We start from the raw sequence: 26064 nt of genomic DNA on the forward strand, positions 1-26064 counted from the left end.
CAACCTTCCTCAGAGTTGTCACCTTTGATTTTTTTTTTTTTTAATCAAATCCTGAGTTGCAATACTTAGGCCATGAAACATGACTTTCTCTTTCTTTTTCTTTTTCTTTCTTTCTTTCTTTCTTTCTTTCTTTCTTTCTTTCTTTCTTTCTTTCTTTCTTTCTTTCTTTCTTTCTTTTCTTTCTTTTTCTCTCTTTCTTTCCTTCCTTCCTTCTTGTTTTTTGTTTCTTGTTTGTTTTCTGTTGTTGTTTTTATTTTATTATTATTTTTTATGGCCATACCTGTGGCATATAGACCTTCCCCAGACCAAGGATTGAATCCAAGCTGCAGCTGCAACCTACACTGCAGCTGCAGCCATGCCAAATCCTTTAACCCACTTCACTAGTCCGGGGATCGAACCCACGCCTCCTCAGCGACCCAAGCCACTGCAGTCGGATTCTTAACCTGCTGTGCCACAGCGGGAACTCCAAGATGATTTCCTTCTGATTTTGCTCCTTTTATGTGAAAGCACTATGAATGGTTCGGATGTGAGTGAGGCCAGTGTGATCATTCCAAGTGGGGCCAAGTTTCTCATTTTGAGGGGACGTAATTTTTTAGGTGACTCTATGAGTTTAAAAACTATGACTCTGCATTCACTTTTGGTCACTCAAAAAATCCATTCCTCTGACCATGTTTCTGCTGAAACATCTTGAGGTTCAAGTTAGGATCTGACAAAGTGATTTTGCTTCTCATGTTTCATAGCAAACAGATGAGACAACAACCCTTGAAATCCGGTCAGTCACAAGGTCTTCCTCTTACGTGGTCCAGTTTGTTGAAGAACATTTGCTGAGGTTATTGTTTGCATCTCCTGGTGGATGCTTCGCTCTCTGACAGTTGTGTGTTCTACTCTCTCCCCCAACACCAGCCTGCTTTACTGCCCTACAAGTGTCCAAAGACCAAAATGCTTTTGCAAATGCTTCCTCCTCGTTCAGCACAAATAGAGAGACTCAAGTTGATTTATCTGGGTCAACAGGTTTGGGAGAAATGACCCAACTACAGAAGCCAATCTTTTTTTTTTTTTTTTTCCTTTTTAAGGCCTCACCTGCAGTATATGGACGTCCCCAGGCTAGCGGCCGAATTGGAGCTACAACTGCAGGCCTACCCCACAGCCATAGCAATGCATGATCCGAGCTGCATCTGCAGCCTGCACCACAGCTCACAGGAACTTAGGATCCTTAAATCACTGAGTGAGGCCAGGGATTGAACCCATGTCTTCATGGATACCAGTCAGGTTCATTACCACTGAGACACAGCGGGAATTCCCTACAGATGCCAATCTTGGAGAAGCAGCTAGATAGAGAAGAAACAAAGCCCGTGGGCAATTATTATTACTGGAGCTTCTTGTCAGAGGGTGAGAGCCTAGCAGCAGGGAGCTCAGCATGTTATTCTTCAGAAGATATGTTTATACATATGGCCAGATCTGGTCTCGGGCCAGGTTCTGGAAGCCAGGTAGTGGACAGACACACATACGAGGAACCCCACCAACATGAATGGGAGAGAAGGGCTGAACTTGGATTTGGGAAGCAACCCTTGGACTTGGAGATCCTTTGGAGGCAACTATCCTGAGTTGTCTTGCTCTGAGGGTTGTTCTGAGAGCTCTGAGAATTGTTCCAAAGAGGTAACGGGGGAAGCCAGTGTATACGTGGTTTTGGAGAAGGGGTTACATACAGTCATGCACACATTTTAGTTGAAGTTTGCAGCTGGCCCCAAGAAGCAAGCATCTTAGTTAATGGTTTTAGAGCAAATGGGAAGATGCAGGAATCCAGGTTCATGACAAATTTCTCCTGAAAGTACCTAACCATCCACAGGCCTGTTCTGTCATTTTTCCCAGAGCACAGAGGCCCTCATCCTCTTCTTTGCCCTGAATTCCTTTCAGGGTGTGTTGCAGGTCAGTGACTGTAGTGGCTGGTAACTTGATTCTCACTGACTCAGTTGGTAGGCTATGCTCTTTATGTTACTACTCCTTCCCTTTTGGTCTTAATTTCTTCTTTAAAAATTTATTTTATTGGCGTAGAGTTGATTTACAGTGTTGTGTTAATTTCTCCCATACAGCAAAGTGATTCAAATCTGTATTTGTGAATATTTTCACATTCTTATGGTTTGTCATGGATATGGGATATAGTTCCCTCTGCTATGCAGCAGGACCTTGTTGTTCATTCACTTTGTGTCTATGACTTCATCTGCTAATCCCGAACCTCCCCAATCCATCCCTCCCCCAGCCCCCTTCCCCTTGGCATCACAAATCTGTTCTCTCTATCTCTGAGTCTGTTTCTGTTTTATAAATAATTTCATTTGTATCACCTTTTGGATTCCACCTGTATGTGATAGCACATGATATTTGTCTTTCTTTTTATGACATACATCACTTTGCATGACAATCTCTGTGTCCATCGATGTTGCTGTAAATGCCATTATGCCATTCTTTTTTATGGCTGAGGAGTATTCCATTGTATATCTGTACCACATCTTCTTTATCCAGTCATTTGTCATTGGACATTAAGGTTGTTTCCATGTCTTGGCTATTGTGAATAGTTCTGCTGTGAACTTAGGGGTGCACATATTTTTTTGAATTACAGTTTTGTCTGGGTATATGCCCAGGAGTGGTTTTGCAGGATCATATGGCAACTCTATTTTTAGTTTTTTGAGGAACCTCCATACTGTTTTCCATAGTGGCTGCACCAGTTTACATTCCCACTAACAGTGTAGGAGGGTTCCCTTTTCTCCACACCCTCTCTAGTATTTGTTATTTGTAGATGTTTTAATAATAGCCATTCTGACTGGTGTGAGGTGGTACCTCAGTGTAGTTTGGATTTGCATTTCTCTAATAATTAGCAATGTCGAACATCTTTTTTTTTTTTTCATGTGCGTATTGGCCATCTGCATGTCTTCTTTGGAGAAATTTCTATTTAGGTTTCAATTGGGTTGTTTGCTTTTTGGTTGTTGAATGGTATGAGCTATTTCTACATTTTGGAGCTTAAGCCCTTGTCTGTCCCATCATTTGCAAATATTTTCTCCCATTCTGTAGGGTGTCTTTTGGTTTTGATTATGGTTTCCTTTGCTGTACAAAAGCTCGTAAGTTTGATTGCTTCCATTTGTTTATTTTCTGCTTTTATTTCTATTTCTTGGACGACTGACCTAAGAAAATATTGGGAAGATTTATGTCTGAGGCTGCTTTGCTGTGGTCTTAATTTTGACCAAGGTTTGGGAAGCAGTTCATGACTAATTTGTCCTATGGCGCTAGGAATGCTCATTCCCAGGTCAGCTGAGGAATGTGCTATTACCAGACTAGGCCTTGTTATCAGGAGCTAAAAGTCTCTGGGCCACCTGTCTTGCTAGTCCGTTATGGTCTAGGAAGTGGTTCCCTCTTGTCAGCCCTTCCCATGTCTAGAGTCACGCCATCACAATCTTTGTTCTTATACAACTGTATATTTCATCAATCATTTCAGGTCACCTGATTGTCATTAATTTTATCAGAGGCCTAGTCACACACATTTGGTAATGCAAGGAACACATTTGGTAAGGCAAGAAATAATTCGTAAAATAGGCAGAATACAAGCAACGTAGCTAGTAACCTTAATAAGGTCCTAAGTAAGCCATTAAGCTAAGAGCTTCCATTAGGTGCGACCCAGTATCTCCCCAGGTCATCTGACCTGTCCACTGGGCATCCATCGCTGTCTTTAAGGGAAATCACACATCGGCATCATCCATAAAGTTCACCAAAGAGGTCTGCACGTACAAGGCCAGTGGTAGGGCCACGTGACCCCTCACAGGCTTGAGAAAGGAATGCTGTTTTCTTAGGAGTAACGTAGCTGGTGCCAGAAGGAGAAAAATTGATTGTTATGGTTGAGCAGGTATCTCTGCCCTCGGGGTGTTCTGGTTAATGCGTAAGGCCCATCAGTGATGCACCCCAGAGGGAAGGGACAAGGCCCAAAGGGGCAGAGGAAAGTTTATGTTTAAATGTTTCTTATCTTGCCTTAAAAAGTGAATTGTTTTTCCTCCCTAGGGTCAGGTCTGTCTGTGCTTTCCACGAAGCTCTGCGGTGGGGCGAGGGTGGGAGCACGAGAAATTGTACTCCAGGACTGCCTGGCTTTTGTCTTTTTATTTACCTTTATTTTGAAGAGTGCTCAAACTTCTCTGTCTTTCTTCCTCCTGAGGGCCTGGGTTTTGCATACGTTTTCTCTAAGTCACGTGGACGTATAGTTAATTTACAATGTTGTGTAAATTTCTGCCGTCGGCCAAGTGATTCGGTTTTATATATACACATACCCATTCTTTTTCTGATTCTTCTCCCACATGGGTTATCACAGAATATACAATAGAGTTCCCTGTGCTGTACAGCAGGTCCCATTGACGATCCATTTACACAGTAGTGGAGTTTCTCATATGCTTTCTTTCTCCTTCTCATTGTTTTATATCATTTGGGGAGAAATACTGGGAGACAGGTGGCTAGGCTGCCTCAATTGTTTCCAGCTCCCCCCAAAGCTATAACTTAAACACAGGAAGATGTGACTAAAATGTTCATGTTGTTCTTGCTAAAAAGGATAATTCTTAACAAAGGCTTATTTATAAGGACTTTTCAGTTATCAAATAACTATTGTTATCCTTACTTTGTTAAAGATAAATTTACCATAAGCTGGTCTGAGGAACAGAGGTTTTCAAAAGCTGTTTTCTGTTTTACATGATAAAATTGCCTGATGTTGGCTGAAACGCTCTCTAAAGCCTGACAGCTGCATTTGCCAAGTCTTACTAGTCATACAGAAGGCAAAGAGCTTTAGTTTCTTAGCTTAGTTCTAACACACGACTCACCTGTATTAGTATCTTGGGCTCTGATGTAGTTGGCACCCGTATCCTGTCTACACTCACAATCTCTGTTGTGGTGTTTGCGTTGACCCAGCCTTCCCACCTCTCACTGCATCCGCCTTCTACTCCCCCCGCCCCGACTTAGCCCACAGTTTCCAATGAGGTTGGTGTTGCATTTGATTTCCGAAAATGACGGCACAGTGCAACGTGTGGATTCAAACTGATGTCTGAATTTTTGTGGGTTTCAAAGGCTTGTTTTCATAAGAAATAGTTTTTTGCTAATATCCCCTCTGCAGATAAGGACTATATCGAATGGCAAGGGGGACCTTCTATCACATATCTGTTTTAGCAGGAAAAAAAGAGACCCCTTAGTGCAAATCAGTAGGCATCTTCATGTTTCCACTCTGGGCTAAGGGCCCATGCATAGTTTGTGTCGTGGGCTCTCTAGGGTGGCAACGCTTCGTCTGGAAAGACCAAGATGATACTGGTGGCCACCAGTCGAGGGGCCATTCTTGTAAGTCGTCATTTCACCACTGGAGAGGGATTTGATCCACCCACCCAACATCCCTCATGTGGCATCCTTTGTGACTCCTTCAGGCTCTTCAAGAAGGCCAGCCAGAGCTGGGTCCAGGCTGGTGTGAGGGAAACTTGAAAGGACGCTCCAGGGGAAATCCTATCTTTATTTTTGCCATATAACAAACAACCTCCAAACTTGGTGGTTTACAACAACAACCACTTATTTAGCTTCTGCTTCCGTGGACTGGCAGTTGTGGCTCGTCTCGGCTGTGATCCCTCACGTGGCTGTGGTCGGCTGTGGGCTGGCTAAGGATGGCTACCACTTATCAGTCATGCAGAGAGGATGCTGACTTAACGTGGCGCCAGAACAAGGCAAATTTAGGTTGGCCCTTGAGTAAAGGCTAAGATGCTGGTCCCTAAAGTCAGCTGGATTGTCTCTACTGGTCCTCAGGCCTCACCACTGGCCATTGGCCATTGCCCAGCCTATGCCTACTTGCAGTCACTACTGTCCAGAGCCCTTAGTCCAGTTCTCATGAAATCATGGGTGGGATCTAGATTATGGAGCCATAGAAATAACTTTCCAGAGATCTAGTATAACTTTCTCCAGATAAGATGCCACGGGATGAAGTGAGTTTCCCATCACTGGAGGTATTCAAGCAGAGATCCCATAATTATCCCCAGATTCTGGTTTAGAGGTTCAGTCATCACCACCAAATGTACTTGGCTTCTGTCTCCAAAGAACCAGATGCCAGCTCATGAACTAGACCTTTTAAGTCTTGTCTCCATGGGCTAGGATATAATTGCTAATGGAGTCCCCAGGTCTCTCCATTAAAAAGCAGCACAGGTTTGCAAAGCTCTCCTGATACAAGGCTCCTCTGCTCTGCACCCTGACTGCTTGTATTGGCACAGTCCCTTCCTCCATTTATTTTTGCTATTTTTATTTAAAAAAATTTTTATGACCGCACCTAAGGCATGGAAATTTCCAGGCTAGAGACTGAATCCAAGCCAGAGCTGCAGTGTATGCCACAGCTGCAGCAATGCCAGCTCCTTTGACCCACTGCAGCGGGCCAGGGATCAAACCCACACCTCTGCAGGTGCAAACCCGAGCCACTGCAGTCAGATTGTTAAGCCACTGTTCCGCAGTGGGAATGCTTCTGCCCCCATGTCTGATCCTAAGTCCATCCCCCATTCACAATTCTCTGGTGCAATATGTTGTTTGATCTAACCTAGGGCAGGTCTAGTCTGACCCCCACGCGTGTCACTCTACAACTCCTCCGCCGTCCCAGGCAGAGGCCACTTATAAAAAACGAGAGATGTGTTTTTAAACAGCTCAAGCTTGGAAACAACTTAGTATCCACTGCAGCTATTAAGTACTATGCTGTAGCCATGGAGGAACGTTTTTGATATATTCCTGCTAAATGGAAAAAAAATGGAGTTTCCAAAGGAGTACAAACAGTATGTGTGCTCTCCAGTTTTATTTTGTGGGTTTTATTTAAGTTTATAAATATATGCTTACCAGATGTCAACTGGGGTTTCCCTGCCCTTTTACTTGAGCTCAAGTTCATGCCCAGTGGATCTCCAACCCCCCCCCACCCCGCCCATATCTGTGAATTCGCAGTGGCTTACACTCTGGTTGCCTCTACGTTCAAGCTCCTACTTTTTGCGGTCTCTGCTCTGTATGGTATTGACCCAAATAGAATAAAGTGCAGCCCCTTCTTCAATTTCCAACTCCTTAATCCCTGCCAAAAACCAAACAAAGCCAAACGAAGTATTGCAAAAGCAGTCATGAATGTAGCATGAAGACTTGGGGGAAAAGAGGAAGGCTTTGCAGTACAAGCAAAGAAAACAACCTTCAGAGTTCCCTGTTGGCACAGCAGGTTAAGGATCCAGTGTTATCATTGCTGTGGCTCTGGTTATTGCTGTGGAGCAGGTTCAATCCCTGGCCTGGGAACTTCTGCCCACTGTGGACATGGCCAAAAAAAAAAAAGAAAAGATGACACAAGGCATTCTTGTTATTCAACTGTCCTTAGTCACCACATGTCAGGGGCATTTCCACCAGCCCTTTAACTTATTCTCAATTTCACACCAAAGCCCAGGTTCATGTCCTCCAGCCCCCAATTCCTTTGTCTGACCTTTTGACCTCTTCTTTTCCCTTCCACCTCAGGAATCAAACGTCAGGTACTCTCATTTCACAGGGGGAGGAGCAGGCCCATCTCATTTTCCTGAACTACACCTGCTGCCAGTACCTGCATCCACGCAGATTAAATCAAGTTCTTTCCCTAAATGAAGGGGTTCCTTCCCAAGAGGATTTCTGTGCCAGGCTTGTGACGAAGCCCAGGCTAGCCTGCTGGAGGACAAAGGAGAACTGAGACCCTCAAGCTAACAGCCGAGACGCTTTAAATTGGGGCCAGTTACCTAAACTCTCTGGCCTTCTGTTCATCATCAGCTTCTCCACTGTAGGCCAGTGCCCTACTACTGTGCAGACAGGTTACAGGTGTGCCAAGATTCCAATATCCTCAACTCTTGGTGTGGCCACGTGGGGCCTGGGCAGTGGATGAGCCTCCAGCAGACTTGTCCCCATCAGGGACTGTCTAAATGTGATCATATTCCCTGCGCTGTGATGTGACAAGGTTGAGGAACCTCGAGATAAGCTAGAGCTTTGGTCCCTCCCCGTCCTAATAGCTCATGCTAGAGATGGAAAGTCCAGGTCATGATGGGGTGAGAGTTCGCTGTTGGCGGTGGGGAATCTTAAATAACTTCTTATGAAAGTTAAAACTGATGATGGGCGTTCCTGCTGTAGCTCAGCAGATTAAGAACCTGACTCGTATCCATGAGGATTCAGGTTCGATCCCCAGCCTTGCTCAGTGGGTTAAGGATCTGGTGTTGCGGCAAGCAGCGGCATCTTCACAGATGTGGTTCGGACCTGGTGTTGCTGTGGCTGTGGCGTAGGCTTGCAGCTGCAGCTCTGATTCGCCCCGTAGCCTGGGACCTTCCATGTGCTGCAGGTGTGGCCCTAAAAAGAAAAAAAGAAAAAAAAAGATAATGGCATGAACTCGCTTTACTCATTCGTATGAACACATATTTCTTGGGTTCCAATGCTTAGAGTCCTGAACCAAGAGAACAAAAAGCAAGCACCAAGGTATATGGAAGCTAGCAATGGCAGGAAGCAGTTATCAGACATAGGGCTTAGGGAGTGAAGAGTAGGAATTATTATTTAGAAGCTTGGAGAAGGGAACCTACACAAGGGAACCTCAGCCCTCTACGGAGGGATGTCTCTGGGGCTGATGTCCACGAGGCTGGCTCTGTAAGAGTTGAGAAAACAGCGAAGTGGACTCCAGCAATGCCCTGGGAGGGAACTGCTCTGCCGAGGGGAGTCGGTGAAGCTGGAGTGATGCTCCTGGAAGCAGGAAGCAGGCAGGGAGGAGCAGGGAGGTTGTGCGCTGCTTCCTCCTCCCTCCTCTGGCCTCTGCCTCCTCCTGGCAGAGCCTTACCAGGAGCAGTTGGCAAAGCAGAAATGGGGTTTTCAGAGACTCGCAGCATCTGAATATAGCAGGTTTGGGGCTGAGAAGCCAGCACCTAATAACCAGCTCAGGTTATTATTAGCAGTTTTGTGTCTCATTGCTGCAGCATGAGTGCAGGCAATATCTACATTTGCAAGACTGGACTTTTTTTTTTCTTCTTTTCTTTTTTTTTTTAGGGCCACACACATGGCATATGGAGGTTCCCAGGCTCGGGGTCAAATCGGAGCTGTAGCTGCTGGCCTACACCACAGCGACAACAACACGGGATCCAAGCTGTGTCTGCAACCTACACCACAGCTCATGGCCATGCCGGATCCTTAACCCACTGAGTGAGGCCAGGGATCGAACCCGCAACCTCATGGTTCCTAGTCGGATTCGTTTCCACTGCACCACAACGGGAACTCCATGGACTGGACTATTCATATCAAAGTTTCTAGGTGGCCTCAGGGAGAGAAGAGGAAAAGAGGCTAAGGGGGAAATATGAAAGGGGAGTTGTCATTTCCCTCAAACCCCATGGAGCAGCCAGGTCCACTGCTCACGAAGCTCCCCTGCCAGAGCAGAAACAGGCAATGCCTCTTCATAAATCCCTTTCCCAGGCTACGGCTGTTTGTTTGTATTAAAACAGGAACATGATAACAGAGCTATAAGTAGCTCCATGCTCAGCTGCACAAGGTAGGGTGTTAGAGCAACTAAATCCAGCCGCCAGAGGGAGAAGCCGAGGCCTCCTGCCTGCCTGGGGTGAGAGTCGGGGCCATTTGTGGGAACAGCAGCTGGCCTAGGTCACCAGGTTTGTCAAGCAGCCAAAGGGTCAGGCGAACCTGAGCTCAGCCCCAGTGAGCAACACAACTGCCCCGCTGGTGCCTCCCTACCTGGGTGGCTGGAGGCCACTGTGGCCGGAGGGCAATGCCACACAGGAAAGGTAGGTCCTCTCTGATCTTGCTGGTCTGGTTTGAGGGGACTCTGGATCCTGCAGAGGCCTGGTCAGGGGGAGCCTGCCTATTGGCGGCAAGCCTGTCTGAGCCCAGTCCAGTGCTGGTTCCAGCCCTTGCTTGCTCTGAGGTCATGGGTGCCTCATTCCCACCCTCTCGGCCACAGCTTCCTCATCTGTGTGGGAGAAGACGACCTCCACTTCTTCCAGCACAAACAGCCGAAATCACTCAAAGCCGAAGAAGACTCAAAATGTATTAAACCTTTAAAACAGATACACTTCCCTCATAAACAAAAAAAGAGTTTTTAAAAAAGAGAATTGGAGTTCCTGTTGTGGCTTAGCAGGTTAAGAACGCCAATAGTATCCATAAGGATGTGGGTTCGATCCCTGGCTCCGCTCAGGGGGTCAAGGATCCAGGGTTGCTGTGAGCTGTGGTGTAGGTCGCAGAAGTGGCTTGGATCTGTCGTTGCTGTGGCTGTGGTGTAGGCCTGGCTATGGCTCCAATTTGACCCCTAGTCTGGGAATCTCCATACGATGCGGGTGTGGCCCTAAAAAGACAAAAAAGAAAAAGAGAGAGAGAGAGAGAGAGAATTAAAAACCCTGAATAGAAATCTCAGTGAGATACTCTGATGTAGCAACACAGCCCAACAGACTGTTCATAGGACAGAAGGAGATTCATTACAAAACCAACCAGAGCCCATGCGTCGTGTTGTCATGGATGAAACCAGGCTGGCATGATCTTGTCTTTGACTCCCCAGCTCCTTGTACCTCCCACCCTGCACGCAGAAGGTAAAATGGGACAGCAGCCCAGATGCCACAACCTGGATTCTGAGCCCCGTTCTCCACCCACATGCAGCTCCGCAGAGTTTGGCTGCCTGGCTGGGTCTCCCAGCTCCGTCTCCTCCTCTTTCAGACTTTGCCCCCAGCCCCACCCCGTCTCCCCAGTTACCTGTGCCCTTGGCTTCTCTCAGCAATGCTTCTGGCTGCTCGTCTTTCTAGGCTGCCCCTGCCATGGTGGTGGTCCCCAGCCCCAAACCGGACCTCTACTCTCCTCTTGGATCAATGGGGGATCCCATAAGCTGGGGTCTCCCCGAGCAGCTTCCAACTGCTAGAAACTACATGCTCTGCCGCAGAAGTAAATGAATGAGCGATAGAGGCACTCAGTTACCCTTGAACTTTGACAAAAATCCTCCAAGGCGGCAGCATCGTATTGTTCAGTGAGTCAAGGGGTTGGGGCTGCCAGACTCCATCCTTCCTCCATCTCTCCTGGGCTTCGACTTGACCTCTCTGGGCTTTAATTATTCATCCACCAAAAAAGAAAACACCTATATCATCGAATTGCTATAAGTGCCAGAGAACACAAGGCCCTCGGTGCTTGGCACATAGAGAGAGCTCAGTATTTACAGAATAGATGAGTGAGTAAATGACTGAATCAAAGGCTGTCCTGGTTTCACTTGGTCTTTTGCAGCTACGGTGATGTGACATCAACACATATGTTAAAAAATAAAAATTCTTCCAAAAAACTATCTTTTTTTTTTTTTTTTTTTTTTTTTTTAATGGCTGCACCCATGGCATAAAGAAGTTCCTGGGCCAGCGCTGAATCTGAGCTGCAGCCATGACCTACATAGCAGCTGCAGCACTGCCAATCATTTAACCCGCTGCGCCAGGCTGGGCATGGAACCCGCATCTCTGCAGCCTACAGCGACCTGAGTTGCTGCAGTTGGATACTTAACCCACTGCGCCATAGCAGGAACTTCCAATTATTTTAAAAGAAATTTTATATTTGAATTTACAGGAAACTAGGTAGAGGTTTAGTGAGCTGTTTAGACTCTGTACACAGAACAAGTGGGTGGGAGAAATCTTTGTGAATTCAGTCTTGCTTGTGGCAAGCCACTTTGAACTAATTGCAAGCCTATATCATGAATCATTTTTGAAAAAAATACAGTTTCCTTCACCCGGGGACATAGAGTAACTCTATCTAAATTAACATTGGACGACCAGCAATGGCCATATAGGGGGACAGGACTGCAATGAGGTGTCACTTGCCCAGCAAAGATTTCAATGTAAATTGCTTGGTCCAATTCTTGAAACACACACTTCTTACTGAGCCTATGTTATAAATAGTCTTTGTCAATATCTGTTTCTTTTAGTGCTCAAGCAGTTCAGCTGATACACTGAAGTCTAATTAGTAGCATCTGAATTCATGATATTTCTGAAGGGCTAAAAAGCAGGCAACACAAGCTTTGTTTCACTGATTTGCCTGTTGAGGGCTTCAAAGAGATACCATGCAGGTGATAATATAATAGCCAGCAATTTATCAAGTGCTTAATCTACCCAAGAGCTTTATGGAAATCACTCACCCCAGGCACATGAGGTACACATTGTCACAATTCCCACTTTAGAGATGGCAAAACGGAGCACAGAGAAGTTAAGCAATTTGCCAGATTTCATATATGGGGTGGGCGATAGAGTTGGTGGTGTTCACGCTGCAGTGGTCTGTCCCCGGGGTCTAGTTCGCAATCACCACCCCGTCCTGCCTCCGTGGGGAGGATGTCCCAGGGACAGCTAGGGGCACTCCCAGTCATGCGAGTTTAGCCTTCTCTGGTGGGAAGAGGGGACCTGGTAGGTTGCTTGATGTCCAGCGTGGAAGAAAACAGCGCGAAGAGAGGGGAGCTCATCGGCCACGAACACATGTAGACAGTGGTAAGTCATGGAGACGGATGTTGGGGTCCCATCAGAACCCTGCCTTGAGAAAGAGGCATCATGGCTAAGGAATGTGGGCCCTCTGGATTCCATGGTGCTGAGCATCTGGGCGTGTCCCCTGCACCCAAGCAATCTATCATTAGAAGAGACAGAGCACTAGCTCCTGGGATGGAAGCTGAAAAGTCTGTATACCCATTTGCTTTCTTCCCCAGTGGCAGTGGCAGCCTCAGGTGCCCCGTGGTGGCCAGGACATGGTGGTGAGACAGGTGTTAGCCGTGATGGGAAGGTCCAGCAGCTGTGGTGGCAGTGGTCCGGGGACTGCTAGGGGCAGCAACAGATGAGGCTGCAGAGTTGACTGAGAGCGTGGTTCATGGAGGGAATTGGCATGGTGAAATGTACACACCTGAATATTGAATACTGAACATTCCTCACCTTCAGAGTCCTTATGAGACTCTGCAATTTTGCAAGGTCATCTTCTTCTCTCCCCTTTCTCCTTGATCCTCAAGAGCGAGTCCCCAGTTCTCTCCTTCTCTCTCTCTCTCTCTCTTTTTTTGGCTGCATCCAAGGGGAAGTCCCTGGGCCAGGAACCTGTGCCAGAGTGGTAACAATGCCAGATCCTTAACCACTAGGCCACCAGGGAACCCCTCTCTCCTTCTCTTTGTCAGGGCTTTGCTGTGTTTGCCTACCTGTTGAGGGCAATTTTCTCCAACTTTTCTTCTTTTCCAATTGGCTCATCCAAGATATTTTGCTTAAAATGATTCTCTTCCCTAGAAAAATTCTCTTTTGATTCTGTGATGGGAGAGGGGAAGGCTATGCAAATGTTCTTGTTTCTTATCCCTCTAATCCTCAATTGTATGGACACCTAGTGTTAATAAATGCAGAAGCATAAGTTTGCAAGATCCACCCCCCCCGACTAGTAGATTTATTTTTTCAAACAATAGTCTTAAGCAGAGTCTCAAGATATGAAACAAACTCACTTCTAAAAATTGAGGTGAGGGAGTTCCCTTGCAGTGGGTTAAGGATTTAGCATTTCACTGCAGTGGCTCTGGTCGCTGCTCTAGGACAGGATGGATCCCTGGCCCAGAAACTTCCACATGCCACAGGCACAGCCGAAAACAATTAAAAATAAAAAAAAAATTGAGGCAAAATTCACATAGCACAAAATTAATCATTTTAAACTGAGCAATTAAATGTCATTTAATACATTCGCAATGCTGCTATCTGTCTCTCTGGATTTACCAGTTGTGGACATTTCATGTTGATAGGATCATGCAACATGTGATCTTGGGTGTCTGGCTTCTTTCACGTAGCATAATATTTCCAATGTTCATCCAAATTGTAGTACGTGTCAGAATTTCACTTCTTTTGATGGCTGAATAATATTCCATTGTGGAGACAGAGCACAATGAGCTTATCCACTATCTATTAAAACATATATACTTCTGCTCTGTTTGAGCCAGAGGTGGGGCACTGAGATGCCCCTGCCAGTCCAGCTCTCCTGCTCTCGGGCCAGCCTTTGATAAAATGCTGCCTTCTTTTCCTGGAGGAGCTACACCCAGTGGCAGGGAGAAGGGGCTTCGGCAGAATGAATGAATGAATGAATGCTTCTGACACTATCAAAAAAAAAAATTAGAGTTCCCATTGTGGCTCAGCGGTAATGAACCCAACTAGTATCCATGAGGACGCAGCTCCAGTCCCTGGCCTCACTCAGTGGGTTAAGGATTTGGAGTTGCTGTGAGCTGCGGTGTCAATTGCAGAAGCGGCTCGGACCTGGCATTGCTCTGGCTGTGGCGTAGACTGGCAGCTTCAGCTCTGATTTGACCCCAGCCCAGGAACCTCCACATGCCGCAGAAATGGTCCTAAAAAAAAAAAAAAAAAAAAAGAAGAAGAAGAAGAATTGATTGAAACTGGCTGCATTCATGCAGGAGTGGCTGATTGGCAATATTTGGAGGACTCCGGGGCGCTAGGAGGCGGCCAGGCAGAAGGATCTTTGGCAGCTGCCCTTCTCCAGTCTGAGCCGGGGCCGCAGGGCCTCGTCCGCCCTGGACCGGCAAGTCTGCCTGCCGACCCGGGCAAGCCTGCTGCTTTTTACGACTTCACTTGTTGCAACTGAAGCCACGCCTGGGTAAGTACATTCTGCACACTGCTCACCATAAATAGGAGCAGACTGCTGGCGTCATCATGTTGCCACAAGTTTTCAGAGTCTCCACATTATTTACAGTGGAATTTCCCAGGTGCAAACAGGACGCCCTTTGAGCATTCTACTCCCTTCTAGAAAGAAAGATTTGTCCCCAGCTCCAAAGCCTAAGAGCAAGCGAGTGACTCAGGGCCCCCCCGGCTCCCAGGGCAGGACCATCCTGCTCCCCTAGGTGCGGCCAATCAGATGCTGGGGCCAGTTTTAGTCTGGATAAGCCTTGACTGAAAGGAGCCCGGCTAATGTAATAACGGGAAAATCCTCTATGTGAAAGGCCCGGACTCAATGGGCTGGGAAGTGCTGATGGCACGTTTGTGTAATCGCAGCGGCTGGGCTGGCTCTGCTCGGCGCTGCCCAGGTATGAGGCGCAGCTGGTTTGTGTCAGCGCAGCGTCAAGGGTGGAGACTGGGCTGTTTGCCCAACTGGTTGAGGTGGGTCAGTGCCTCGGTGTAGACCTCGCCTGCTTCTGAATGGAGGAGGAGAAAGTCCAATTGCCGACAAGCTGACTTTCCGTGGGTCTTGGCCTCCACGATCACAGCCCCCGACTGTAAGTAGCTGGCAGGGTCCTCCAGATCAGTGCTTCCTTTCTGGTTTTAGGGAAGCCCGAGGGGGGACCTTTCTAGAGGTCACCGGGAGAGAGTTCCAGGCAGAGCCGGGCCTTCCCCCTGGAGGTTTTGAAACCGCCTATCTGGGGGTTTTGAAATTGACACTGAGCCGAAAGTAGTTTTAAAAGCTAGTTTCAAAGTCTGGTTCAGAGGTTCTGATCCTTAAGGATTGGATTTTAGTTGATGAATGTTTCAAAAACTCATATTATGTCGAGTCGTGTGTAATTCCAAGGGATGTGGGTCAGCCTGGCTGGTGCAAGGAGGTTACGAGAATGGGGAAGGGCGCTGTGCCCGCAACACCAAACGTTATGTCCTAAGGAGACGTCATTGCCAAATGAGCAGGAGAAAATGAACTGAAGTGATTGATTTTAAATAAATGAAAACGTTTACATTCTGTAAGTGAGCATGTGATTCCTTTTTCGGCCAATTTTATAAACAGCAAATGGCAAAAAAAAAAAGATTGACAATGGCAACCTTTTGACTCAAGGGTTAAGAGGGAGAATTGATCACTGCAGGAATGTCACTCATAATTTTCTCAGTTTAGGGGCATTTGAATTATATACTAGATTTTATTTTCCTGACACTGTTATACACAGTAGCTACTCTGTCGCTGTTGGTTGAATGGCTAAATCAACGGATAAACTTTATTGTAAGTAAATCCATCACTGAAGTTTTCTGAGTAAATACTGTGATGACAGCCATCCTTCTCTGGAAGAAAACTTGAATCAGAAAGCAGGAGACTGGGTTTTTGTTTCGAAGGCTTGCCTCCCCAAACGGGGGCTTTACCAAGGCCCTGACCTCCTCTGGAGCCTCCGTTTTCCCCACTGGAGGAGACTGGTCCTCTCCAAGGCTCCAGCTCTAAACGCCTGTCATTTTAAAAGCGTTCTGTAACTTTGCTTCTCCATCTAGAAAAAGTGAAGGGACTAGCCCGATCCTGCTTATCTCATGGGGTCTCATGGAACTCTGGGGGTGAGGTCAGCAGACTTCCGGCTTTCTCTGTGGGCTGTGTGGGAGGCATCCTCGTTATAACGGTGATTAATGAGCAGCATCACTAAGCGGGACCGATGAAACGACCCTAGGGGGTCCCAGCAGCTCGCCGCTTTGCATGATTATTTATTCCTTGTCTGGCCCCCGCTACCCATTTTCCTTGGCAAGAAAACCATGCTGCCTTCCTAGAAGTTTGTGCAGAAGTGAAACTGAGTTGATGAAACAAGTGTTTAGAGTAAAAAAATATATATATATAAAAACCATATGTTCTTGAAGAGCCGTGGATTTCATGCCTCCTAATGTTGGACGCCCAGCTCTGCTGTCACCAACAGCGGGAACCCAGCCACAGGCTGGATTTCCAAACCGAACACGATTAGAAACAGAAAGCACTCCGACAGCAGCGCGCAAGCTCTCCTTGGCAATCAGACCCCTTTTGTCACTCCGTGTGTATATACACGTTATGTGTACATTGGCGTTAAGTCAGAGACTCTGTAACAAACGCGTCTTTCAGAAACGTCTGCCAACCTGGGGTGGGGATAAAAACACCAGCCCGTACTGGGTGGCACATCGCAAAGGAAAACCTTTCAAACGCAATTTTCCCTGAAGCAACTGCAGAGATAAACACTTTCCATCATCTGGCTTTTGAGTTTGGGCAGATGAGCAGGCAGAAAAAGCCTCCGATCTTCTGCAGTTTTACAGACGTGTATACCCTTTTGTGTCTTCCAGTTGTCACTGATCAGAGCCAGAGGGACGCTGGGCACCTTGAACTGCCATGGGCAACGAGAACAGCACCTCGGGCAACCAGGTGGGTATCATGGGGCTTCTCCTTGACTTACAGGGTCTCCTGGGAGACACAGACTAGACTTTTTTTTTCAGCATCTTCTCCCGGCCCAGGAAGGAGCAAGCGAAAACTCAGATTGTCCGCTGGGTACACGCGAGCATGTTAATACCCATCGAGGTGTTTTTCTTTCCATTTTCAGAGTTCTCACATTAAGTCTAACTCTAATTTTATAAACTATATAAAAACCAGTCAGTGTTATCAAAAGGCACCTGAGTCACGTGGTGCTGGTGTTAACTAGAGCAGAGCAGAGACTCTGGAGTCAGAAGGACCTGGGTTTGACTCACATTCTGCCACTTGTCTCTACGTTGGAGGTGTCATATGATGAATGGGTTAGTGATGCTGATTATGGGAAGATTAAATGAGATGATTATGGAGTTCCCGTCATAGTTCAGTGGTAACAAACCCAACTAGTATCCATAAGAATGTGGGTTCGATCCCTGGCCTTGCTCAGTAGGTTAAGGATCCGGCATTGCTGTGAGCTGTGGTGTAGGTCACAGACGTGGCTCTTATCCCAGGTTGCTATGGCTGTGGTATAGACTGAGAGCTGCAGCTCTGATTTGACCCCTAGCCTGGGAACCTTCATATGCTGCAGGTGCAGCCCTAAAAAGCAAAAAAAAAAAAAAAAAAAAAAAAAAAAAGTAAATGAGATGATGATGCAGAGCGTGTAATAAACACTCAGATGTATTACCACTGCTATTATGGTTATTATGATTATTGTAGGATGCATGAAATCACGTTGCAAATCCTATTAGCCAATTAAAAAAATCAGTTTGATAATAGACCCAAGAGACAACTGTCCATTAAATTAGTAGACCTGATAACTACCCCCAAGAAGCTAGCACATTAAGCAGCAAATAGTGAAATCATCATTGTAAATCAAGAGTGGATTTCAACATCAAAACTAAGTGCTATGGACTGAATGTTTGTGTTCCCTCCCATCCTCAATTCATTTGTTGAAATATTAACCCCCAATGCGATGGTGCTGGCAGGCAGTTTGAGAGATTCCACCTTCATGAACGGGATTAGTGCCTGTAGACAGAGAGGTGGGGACAGAGCTTGCTTCCTATCTCTGGGATCCACCATGAGAGTGGGTATGGCAGGAAGACGGCCATCTGCCTGCAAACCAGGAAGCTGGCTCTCATCAGACACCAGACCTGCTGGCACCTTGATCTTGGACTTCCCAGCCTCCAGAACTGTGAGAAATAAATATTTGTCGTCTAAGCCAAAAGCAAAACAAAACAAAACACCTACTCTTACTTCTGATTCTAGACTTTGGGAATTGACACATGAGAGTTTGGCACATTTTTCCTGGACTGTGCCCCTCCTCCCATCCACGTTTCTACATGGATACTTCAGAGGTGGTTACAATCAAACCTTATCCACATTCCTCCCCCAGTCCCTGAAAAAGTGATTAAAATCTATCAGTGTTGAGCAGATTGGCTGTGAACGATCATCTCAAATTGTATATTAATTTTAAGTTTGAGAGTTGTAATTCAATGCCCTGGTGAACCAAATCAGAGGGCCTTTCCCGTTAATCTGACACACAGTGGAAATTTTGGATTAATGGTATTGCATTCTTTGCATGAGAAAACTAGACCTAAAAGCCAGCCTAAAGCAATTTGTTTTTCCTCTGCCTTTTTCACCCCCACAATCTTCTTTCCTCAAACAGGAGAACAGGAATCATCCAAAAAAAAAAAAAAAAAAAAAAAAAAAGAAAGGGTGGCAAGCTTCAATCTTTAGGAGCAAGCTTCAATCTTTAGGAGCAGACAAGAAACAGTTATTCTGTTAAATGATTGGGTGAGAGACAATAGGGAAAGGTGGGGCCTGCGGCAAACAGAAGGTTCCTATCCTATTGTCTAAGGAGGCAGCCACTCTCAACTGTTGCCAAGTAGGAATGTGGGGCCAGTGTTATAAGACCTTCAGGACATATTTTCAGGACATGTCAGAAACCCATATTTTTTCCTAAAACTTTTAACTTTTATTGTTGTTGGGTTTTTCGGTTTTGTTTTTTGGTTTTTTGGGGGTTTTTTTTGTTTTGTTTTGTTTTTTTGTTTTTTGGGTTTTTTTTTTTTTTGCTTTTTAAGGCTGCACCCATGGCATATGGAAATTCTCAGGCTAGGGGTCGAATAGGAGCTACAGCTGCCAACCATGGCCACAGCAATGCAGGATCTGAGCCCTGTCTGCGACCTACACCACAGCTCACAGCAAAGAGGGATCCTTAACCCACAGAGTGAGGCCAGGGATGGAACTTACATCCTCATGGATGCCAGTCGGTTTTGTTAACCACTGAGCCACAAAGGGAACTCCCTCTTAACATTTTTAAAATTAAACTTTTTATTTTGAGATAATGGTAGAGTAATGTGTTGTTGCAAAAAATAACACAGAGAGATCCCCTGTGCCCTTTACCTAATTTCCCCCGAGGGCAATATTTTGCAAAACTCCAGTACAAAATCACAAGCCAGAGACTGACGTTGAAGCAGTCAGGTCACAAACCATTTCCAGGGACGGCATTCCTCGTGCAGCTCTTCTAGCCACAGCCACCTCCCTCCAATGCCCCATTCCTAACCCCTGGCAGTTTCCAACTTGTTCTCTCTCTCTAATGAGAGGAGATAGAGAATGTTTTACAATGGTCTATCAATGGAATCATATGGTAGGTGACCTTCTGGAATTGGCTTTTTTCACTCAGCATGATTTCTTCGAGATTCATCCAGATGGTTGTGTGGGTCAATAGTTCATTCCTTTCTATTGCTGAGTAGTGTTCCCTGGCATAGATGTGCTCCCGTTCGCCGAACCATTCATTTAGCGAAGGATATCTGGATTGATTCCAGTTTGGGGCTATTACAAAGAAAGCCATTATGGACATTTGTAAACAGGTTTTTTGTGTGTGAACACAAGTTTTCATTTCTCTGACATAAAGCCCAAGAGTGCCGTTGCTGGGTCATGTGGTTCGTTGCATGTGTAGTTTTATAAGGAACCGCCAAACCGTTTGCTAGAATCCCTGCACCGTTTTGCATTCCCAGCAGCAGTGTCTGAGTGATCCAGTGTCTCTGCCTTCTGGCCATCATTGGGTATTGTCCCTGTCTGGTGTTGCCACCATTCTGATGTGTGTGTGTTGTGATATCTCGTTGGGGTTTTAATTTACATTCCGCTGATGACGGATGATGCGGAAGTTCTTTTACGTGCTTATCACCACCTGCATGTTCTCTCTGGTGAAATATCTGTTCAAGTCCTTCGCCTGTTTTCTAATTGGATTTTTGTTTCTTTGCTGTTGAGTCTTGAGAGTTGTTATACAGTTTAGATATGGTCAGATTGTGGTTTGCAAAGATTTTCTCCCCTTGGTCGCTTTTCTTTTCATCCTCTTAACGAGGTCTTTTAAAGAAGTTTTTATGAGGTACGATATATCAGTTTTTGTTTTCAGAGCTAGTGCTTTTGGTATCTTCCCTATGCTGAGAAGAATTTCTACCTGAATATAGACAAAGTTGAAGTAGTTATGTTTTCTCGCCATTACCTATACTAAACCACACTGACCCAAATCGAAGACTGGTTTATTTAGTATAGACGCATAGACATGGAACTGGCCCATGGAACCCCACCCCCATCAAATGGGGGGAGGGTAAGTATTTTTGAAACACTCTTGCTCAATAGCTGTATCTCTTACTATGGTGATATACAACATTTTTTCTGGAAAGGTGATGCCACTTTATAGGCTTCTCATCAGGATATGAGCATCCATCTCACTGTGTCTTTGCAAGCAAGGAATAGTTTAGTATTTCAGATCTTTACTGATTAGAAAGGTGAAAATGCTCAGAGATTTAAAAATGCCCACCCTACTATACCCATACCCTCACTTCTCATTTCCGGCCAGCCCCCAACCCTAGCCTCCCTCGCCAGTCCCTGCCCTCCTGGAGCAGACACGGGATGGTTTCCCGGTGCCACAGTTTTTCATGTCTTCAGCCACAGCCAGACATGACGGAGGTACAGAACAAGGTTTGCCTTCCATAGAGAAATAAATGGAAATGAAGCTCAATTACGTTTGGCTGCAGGACTCAGGGTCCCCCTTGGGGCTGAGGCTCCAGACCCATCTTGCCACTGTCTCCTGGAACCTCTGCCTGGATGAGCCACCGTCACCCCGAGTTCTTCAAACCCGAGCTCAGCTGCCTTCCCTGACCTCCCCTTCTGCACCCCTACTCCTGGGCACCGTGATCCGCTCTTTCATTTGAGACAGATCTGGGGGTCGCCCCTAACTCCACCCATTCCTATTCTCCATATTTCATCCATCTGTCTGTGATTACCTGATTGTTTGATTAATGGATTGGCCATTTAGCCTTCTGAATTTCTGTTCCATCAGGACTTGTATTGATTGTGAAAGCAGCTCCAATAGTCGATAAGCAGAGAAGGGGCTCGTTTGGCTTGCAGAACTGAGAAGTCCACAGAGAGGCTCCAGCTGCAGTAGTCGCTGAGTCCAGAGGTTCAGAAGATGACGCTGGAGAGCTCTCCTCTCCAAATCTTTCCTTCTTTTTCTTTTCTTTTCTCTTTCCTTCTCTTCTCTTCTTTTCTTTTCCTCTTCTTCTCTTTTCTGAATGGCCACTCCCAAGGCATATGGAAGTTCCCAGGCTAGGGGTTGAACGGGATCTGCAGCTGCCAGCCCACACCACAGCCACAGCAATGCCAGATCCGAGCTGCATCTGTGACCTATGCTGCAGCTTGTGGCAACGCTGGACCCTTAACCCACTGAGTGGGGGGCCCGGGACCGAAGCCGCATGCATCCTCTCGGACACTATGTTGGGTTCTTAACCCGATGAGCCACCATGGGAACTCTTCCTCTCCAGACCTTGCTCCGCTTTCCTCCTTGGTCTCAGGGAGATGCCCCCGCCCCACAGGTAGTTCCACACTTCCATAGTTCTTCCAACTAATGGTCCAGCCTCCTGATCATCCCCGCTAAGGAATCTGACGGGCCCTGGTCTGTCCTGTGCCCTCTCTGGGATCAATCACTCTGTCTCTGAATATGGGACACTCTGATTGGCCAGCCTGAGTCTCGTCCCGTGCCTGCAGGGGAAAGGTGCACCCAGGGGGGTTGATGGTCCCATCAGTATGGCTCAGGGCACTTTCTCAAAAGACAAAACTGTAGCACATATCCATGAAGGTTTGTTTTTTTTTTTTTCCCTAACAGCTTTTTTTTCCTCTCCATCCCCATTGTCACAACAAATTACCTCACACCTAGATCATTATAAACACCTCCAAACTGGAGTTCCCATCGTGGCTCAGCAGAAAACGAATCCGACTAGTACCCACATGGTTGTGGGTTTGATCCCTGGCCTCGCTCATTGGGTTAAGGATTGGGAATTGCCATGAGCTGTGGTGTAGGTCACAGACACAGCTCAGATCCTGCATTGCTCTGGTTGTGGCTGTGGTGTAGGCCGGCAGCTGCAGCTTTGATTTGACCCCTAGCCTGGGAACCTCCATATGCTGCAGGTGCGGCCCTAAAAAGAAAAAAAAAAAAAAACCCAAACCACACCTCCAAACTAGTTTCTCTGCCTCCACATGCTCCCCCATCCCATCCATGCACCCCGTCTGAGGCTTTTTCTCTGTGAAGACGCCCTCGGAGGTCCTTGGATCTTGGAAGGAAAGATGCAGTTCTGAAGGAACCTCTGTTCACAGATTAAGGACCATGTGTTAAGCACGAGCCAGGTCACAAGCGCAAAGGCTGAGAGGCAGGCCTGCCGGGTCTGGCCCCAGCCTCCTTCTACACCCTCGTACTGCAGGTCCCTCTCCCCCTGTGGTCTAATTTCCCTGGGCAGCCGTGGGCAAGGTGGGAGCACCCCCAACAGGTTAGGCTGGGACTAGACACCAGCCAAGACTTTTGCTCTGATACTTGGGGTGGGGGTGGGGGACACCGGTCTTGGTGGCCCGTCCTAACAGTAAGACACTTTGCTTTCAGCAAGAGAACTCTGGCTTGAATAATGTCATCCTGTGGCCTCCAAACCCTGAGCCTCTGCAGGTACTGAGAGATGTGCTTTTCATGGCTTGCTTTCAGCCCCTTTCCTAACTTCTAGTGGGCGCAGACTTTTGGTGTGCTGTGTTTGCATTTTTAGTTTTTCCCCTCCTCCTCCTCTTCCCCTTGCCTCCTCCCATCCACCTCAAGTACGTAGTGAAAATCAGTAGAAATCTGCAATACATGTTTGGATTTTTTAAACTAACATTTTGCTGTGTCAGACCACGATCTTGCTCGTTTGCCGTGCTGTGAGATGCTGAATAAGTCTTACATTCTCCAGGTAACGCAGCTGCCAGTTCTTACTCTCTCAAACATTTCTACTTCGAGAGTTCCCATCGTGGCTCAGCGGAAACAAATCTGACTCTTATCCATGAGGACGCAGGTTCGATCCCTGGCCTTGCTCAGTGAGTTAAGGATCCAGCGTTGCCGTGAGCTGTGGTGTGGGCCGCAGACATGGCTTGGATCCCGTGGTGCTGTGACTGTGGTGTAGGCAGTGACCACAGCTCTGATTTGACCCCTAGCCTGGGAACCTCCATGTGCTGCAGGTGCAGCCCTAAAAAAGACACACACACACACACACACACACAGATTTCTACTTTGATTTCCTTTGTCCTGGTGGGAGGCTGAGTATGGGGTGGTGTCCCCCCCCTTCACCACCAGTGGGCAAAACTGATTTGTCCTAAGGAAGATTAAATTCCCACGTGCCATGAGTGTCGTTGCGCATAATGTGGCCAGCTGAGTCCCCTCGTTTTAGCTCCGCCGGAAGTATTTGCTATCGACCAGGGAGGTGGGCAAATTGGGAGCCTTGCCTCCCCTTCACGGAGATTTTTCTTGGAGACAATGGCCCAGGTGTGCTCATGGGTGTGGTCAGGGCGAGGCAATACCACATGGCCTGCTGTGAAATCCTGGCACCTCCCGGGGCAGAGTGTGAGTCACCCACACCACGTGTTCCTTGCCTTAAGAACGGCTCCCCCCCCAGGGTGGTGGCCAGAAGGTCTGCTTGGTGCTGTTGATGAAAATAACTGATAACTGGAGTTCCCGTCGTGGCGCAGTGGTTAACGAATCCCACTAGGAACCATGAGGTTGCGGGTTCGGTCCCTGCCCTTGCTCAGTGGGTTAACGATCCGGCGTTGCCGTGAGCTGTGGTGTAAGTTGCAGACGCGGCTCGGATCCCGCGTTGCTGGGGCTCTGGCGTAGGCCGGCGGCTACAGCTCTGATTAGACCCCTAGCCTGGGAACCTCCACATGCCGCGGGAGCGGCCCAAGAAATAGCAAAACAAAACAAAACAAAAAAAGAAAATAACCAATCAATCCTAAGAATAGAAGACTGTTATATGAGCTAATGTAAGGGCCATAGCCCAGAAGCCAACTTCCCAGATTGCTCTGAGCCACTGCTCCAGAGTTTTTAGCTGAGACAGAGATTTTTAAAAAGAGGGTTCTGGTTGCTATGCTGAGAATGGTCTTTAGGGGGCCGAGAGCAGAAGTAGAGGAGCGATTCTTAGAAGTCAAAGGCATAGATGATTATGGCTGGGGATGAGGTGGCTGGGAAGGCTCCTGGATTGGGGATACGTTTTGAAGGCAGAGAGAAAAGGCTTAATGATGAATCGAATTTGGGGGCAGGGAAACGAGCAGAATCAAGGATGAGTCCTGAGTGCTGGGCCTGAGCCATTGCTAGCCGGGAATGTCATTTCCTGAGACAGGGAGGAAGGGCAGCTGTGGGGGAGGGGGAGGATCCAAGGCTCCAGTTTAGTCATAAAATCTGAGTGCTTATTGGGAGCTGCAGTGAAGAGATCTAATAGGCTTCATTAATTTATTATTATTACTTTTCTTTTTAAGGCTGTAACATCGACACATGGAAATTCCCAGGCTAGGGGTCTAATCGGAGCTGCAGCTGCCGGCCTTCGCCCCAGCCACAACAACACCAGATCCGAGCCGCATCTGCGACGTCCACCACAGCTCGTGGCAACGCCACATCCTTAACCCCCTGAGTGAGGCCAGGGATCGAACCCACATCTTCATGGATGCTAGTTGGGTTCTTAACCTACTGATCCACAAGGGGAACTCCTAGTAGGCATTTAGATACATGAGAGATGGGGCTTGAGCTGTATATTTGTTATCAGCACAGGTATTGAAACCCATGTGACTGGATGAGAGACCACCTGGGGAGAGGTGAGAGAGCTGGAAAGGTCCACCTAGGACTCATTCCCGAGAGATGCTCCAACATTTAGACATAAACCCAGGCGGGGGGGAGGAGGGAACATGTCAACGGCACTGGAGCTGGATGCAGACAAAGGAAAATGAGAGACCCCAGAAATCATGAGAGTGTCATGAAATGGAGAGGGTATCAGATTCTTCTGGGAAACAGGTAGTAGACACCTGTCCAGTGACTTGGCAATACGGCGGCCCTTGGTGACCAGGAAAAACCTTCTATTAGCCCGCAGGTCCTTGAGAAGCACAGTTTCAGTGGAATGACAGGGATGCAGTTTGCAGGAGGGAAGCCTGATGGGGAAATTGGAGGTAAGGCTGTAGAGAGAGGTGTGTAGATAATCCAAGAAGATTTTCTAAGAAAGGGGGCGGGATACCCAGCCAGTAGCGAGTGGAGAGGGTTGCACGGGAGGGTTGGTTGAAGACTGAAGATACCAGATGCCTGCCTGCTCATGGGCTTGAGGGAGGGAGGCGGAGCTCCATGGAGGATGCCCGACGGAAGGGTCAGCTCAAGGAAGGCTGACCTTGAGCCTTTGAGAGGGCGTGGGATCGGAGGAGAAGTGGGCTTAGGGGAGGAGCACTTCCACTGCTGGGGACTGGGGGAGAGAGGACAGAAGCAGCTCTACCTGGGAATTGAGACGGTGGAGGTGGGAGAGTTGAGAGAGCTCTGGTCTAGTGGCTGATGAGGGCACAGAGAAAGGGGTACGTGTGTAGGGAGTGCAGATGAGGTCAGAC

General features: G+C 47.2%; 1 protein-coding gene across 28 annotated transcripts in view; it reads left to right on the forward strand.

Annotated features, from left to right (window-relative positions):
- Positions 1-26064, forward strand: part of TACC2 (transforming acidic coiled-coil containing protein 2) — a 227829-nt gene that overhangs the window by 3983 nt on the left and 197782 nt on the right. For 13 of the 28 annotated variants that reach the window (XM_084992596.1, XM_084992601.1, XM_084992605.1 and 10 more), the window contains exons 2-3: positions 17019-17097; positions 23072-23131. In XM_084992596.1, the coding sequence (XP_084848722.1) occupies positions 17065-17097; positions 23072-23131 (93 nt within the window). In that variant the 5' untranslated portion in view covers positions 17019-17064. Of the gene's footprint in view, positions 1-15100; positions 15248-17018; positions 17098-23071; positions 23132-26064 lie in introns of those variants that run through there. The other 15 variants (XM_084992599.1, XM_084992620.1, XM_084992606.1 and 12 more) reach the window with 3 other exon arrangements.

The sequence above is a fragment of the Sus scrofa genome, chromosome 14, assembly GCF_054392235.1.
Source record: "Sus scrofa isolate SSC_HxYL_T2T_F1_AM1 chromosome 14, Sscrofa_HxYL_maternal_Yorkshire_Landrace_v2.0, whole genome shotgun sequence".
Classification (NCBI taxonomy): Eukaryota; Metazoa; Chordata; class Mammalia; order Artiodactyla; family Suidae; genus Sus; species Sus scrofa.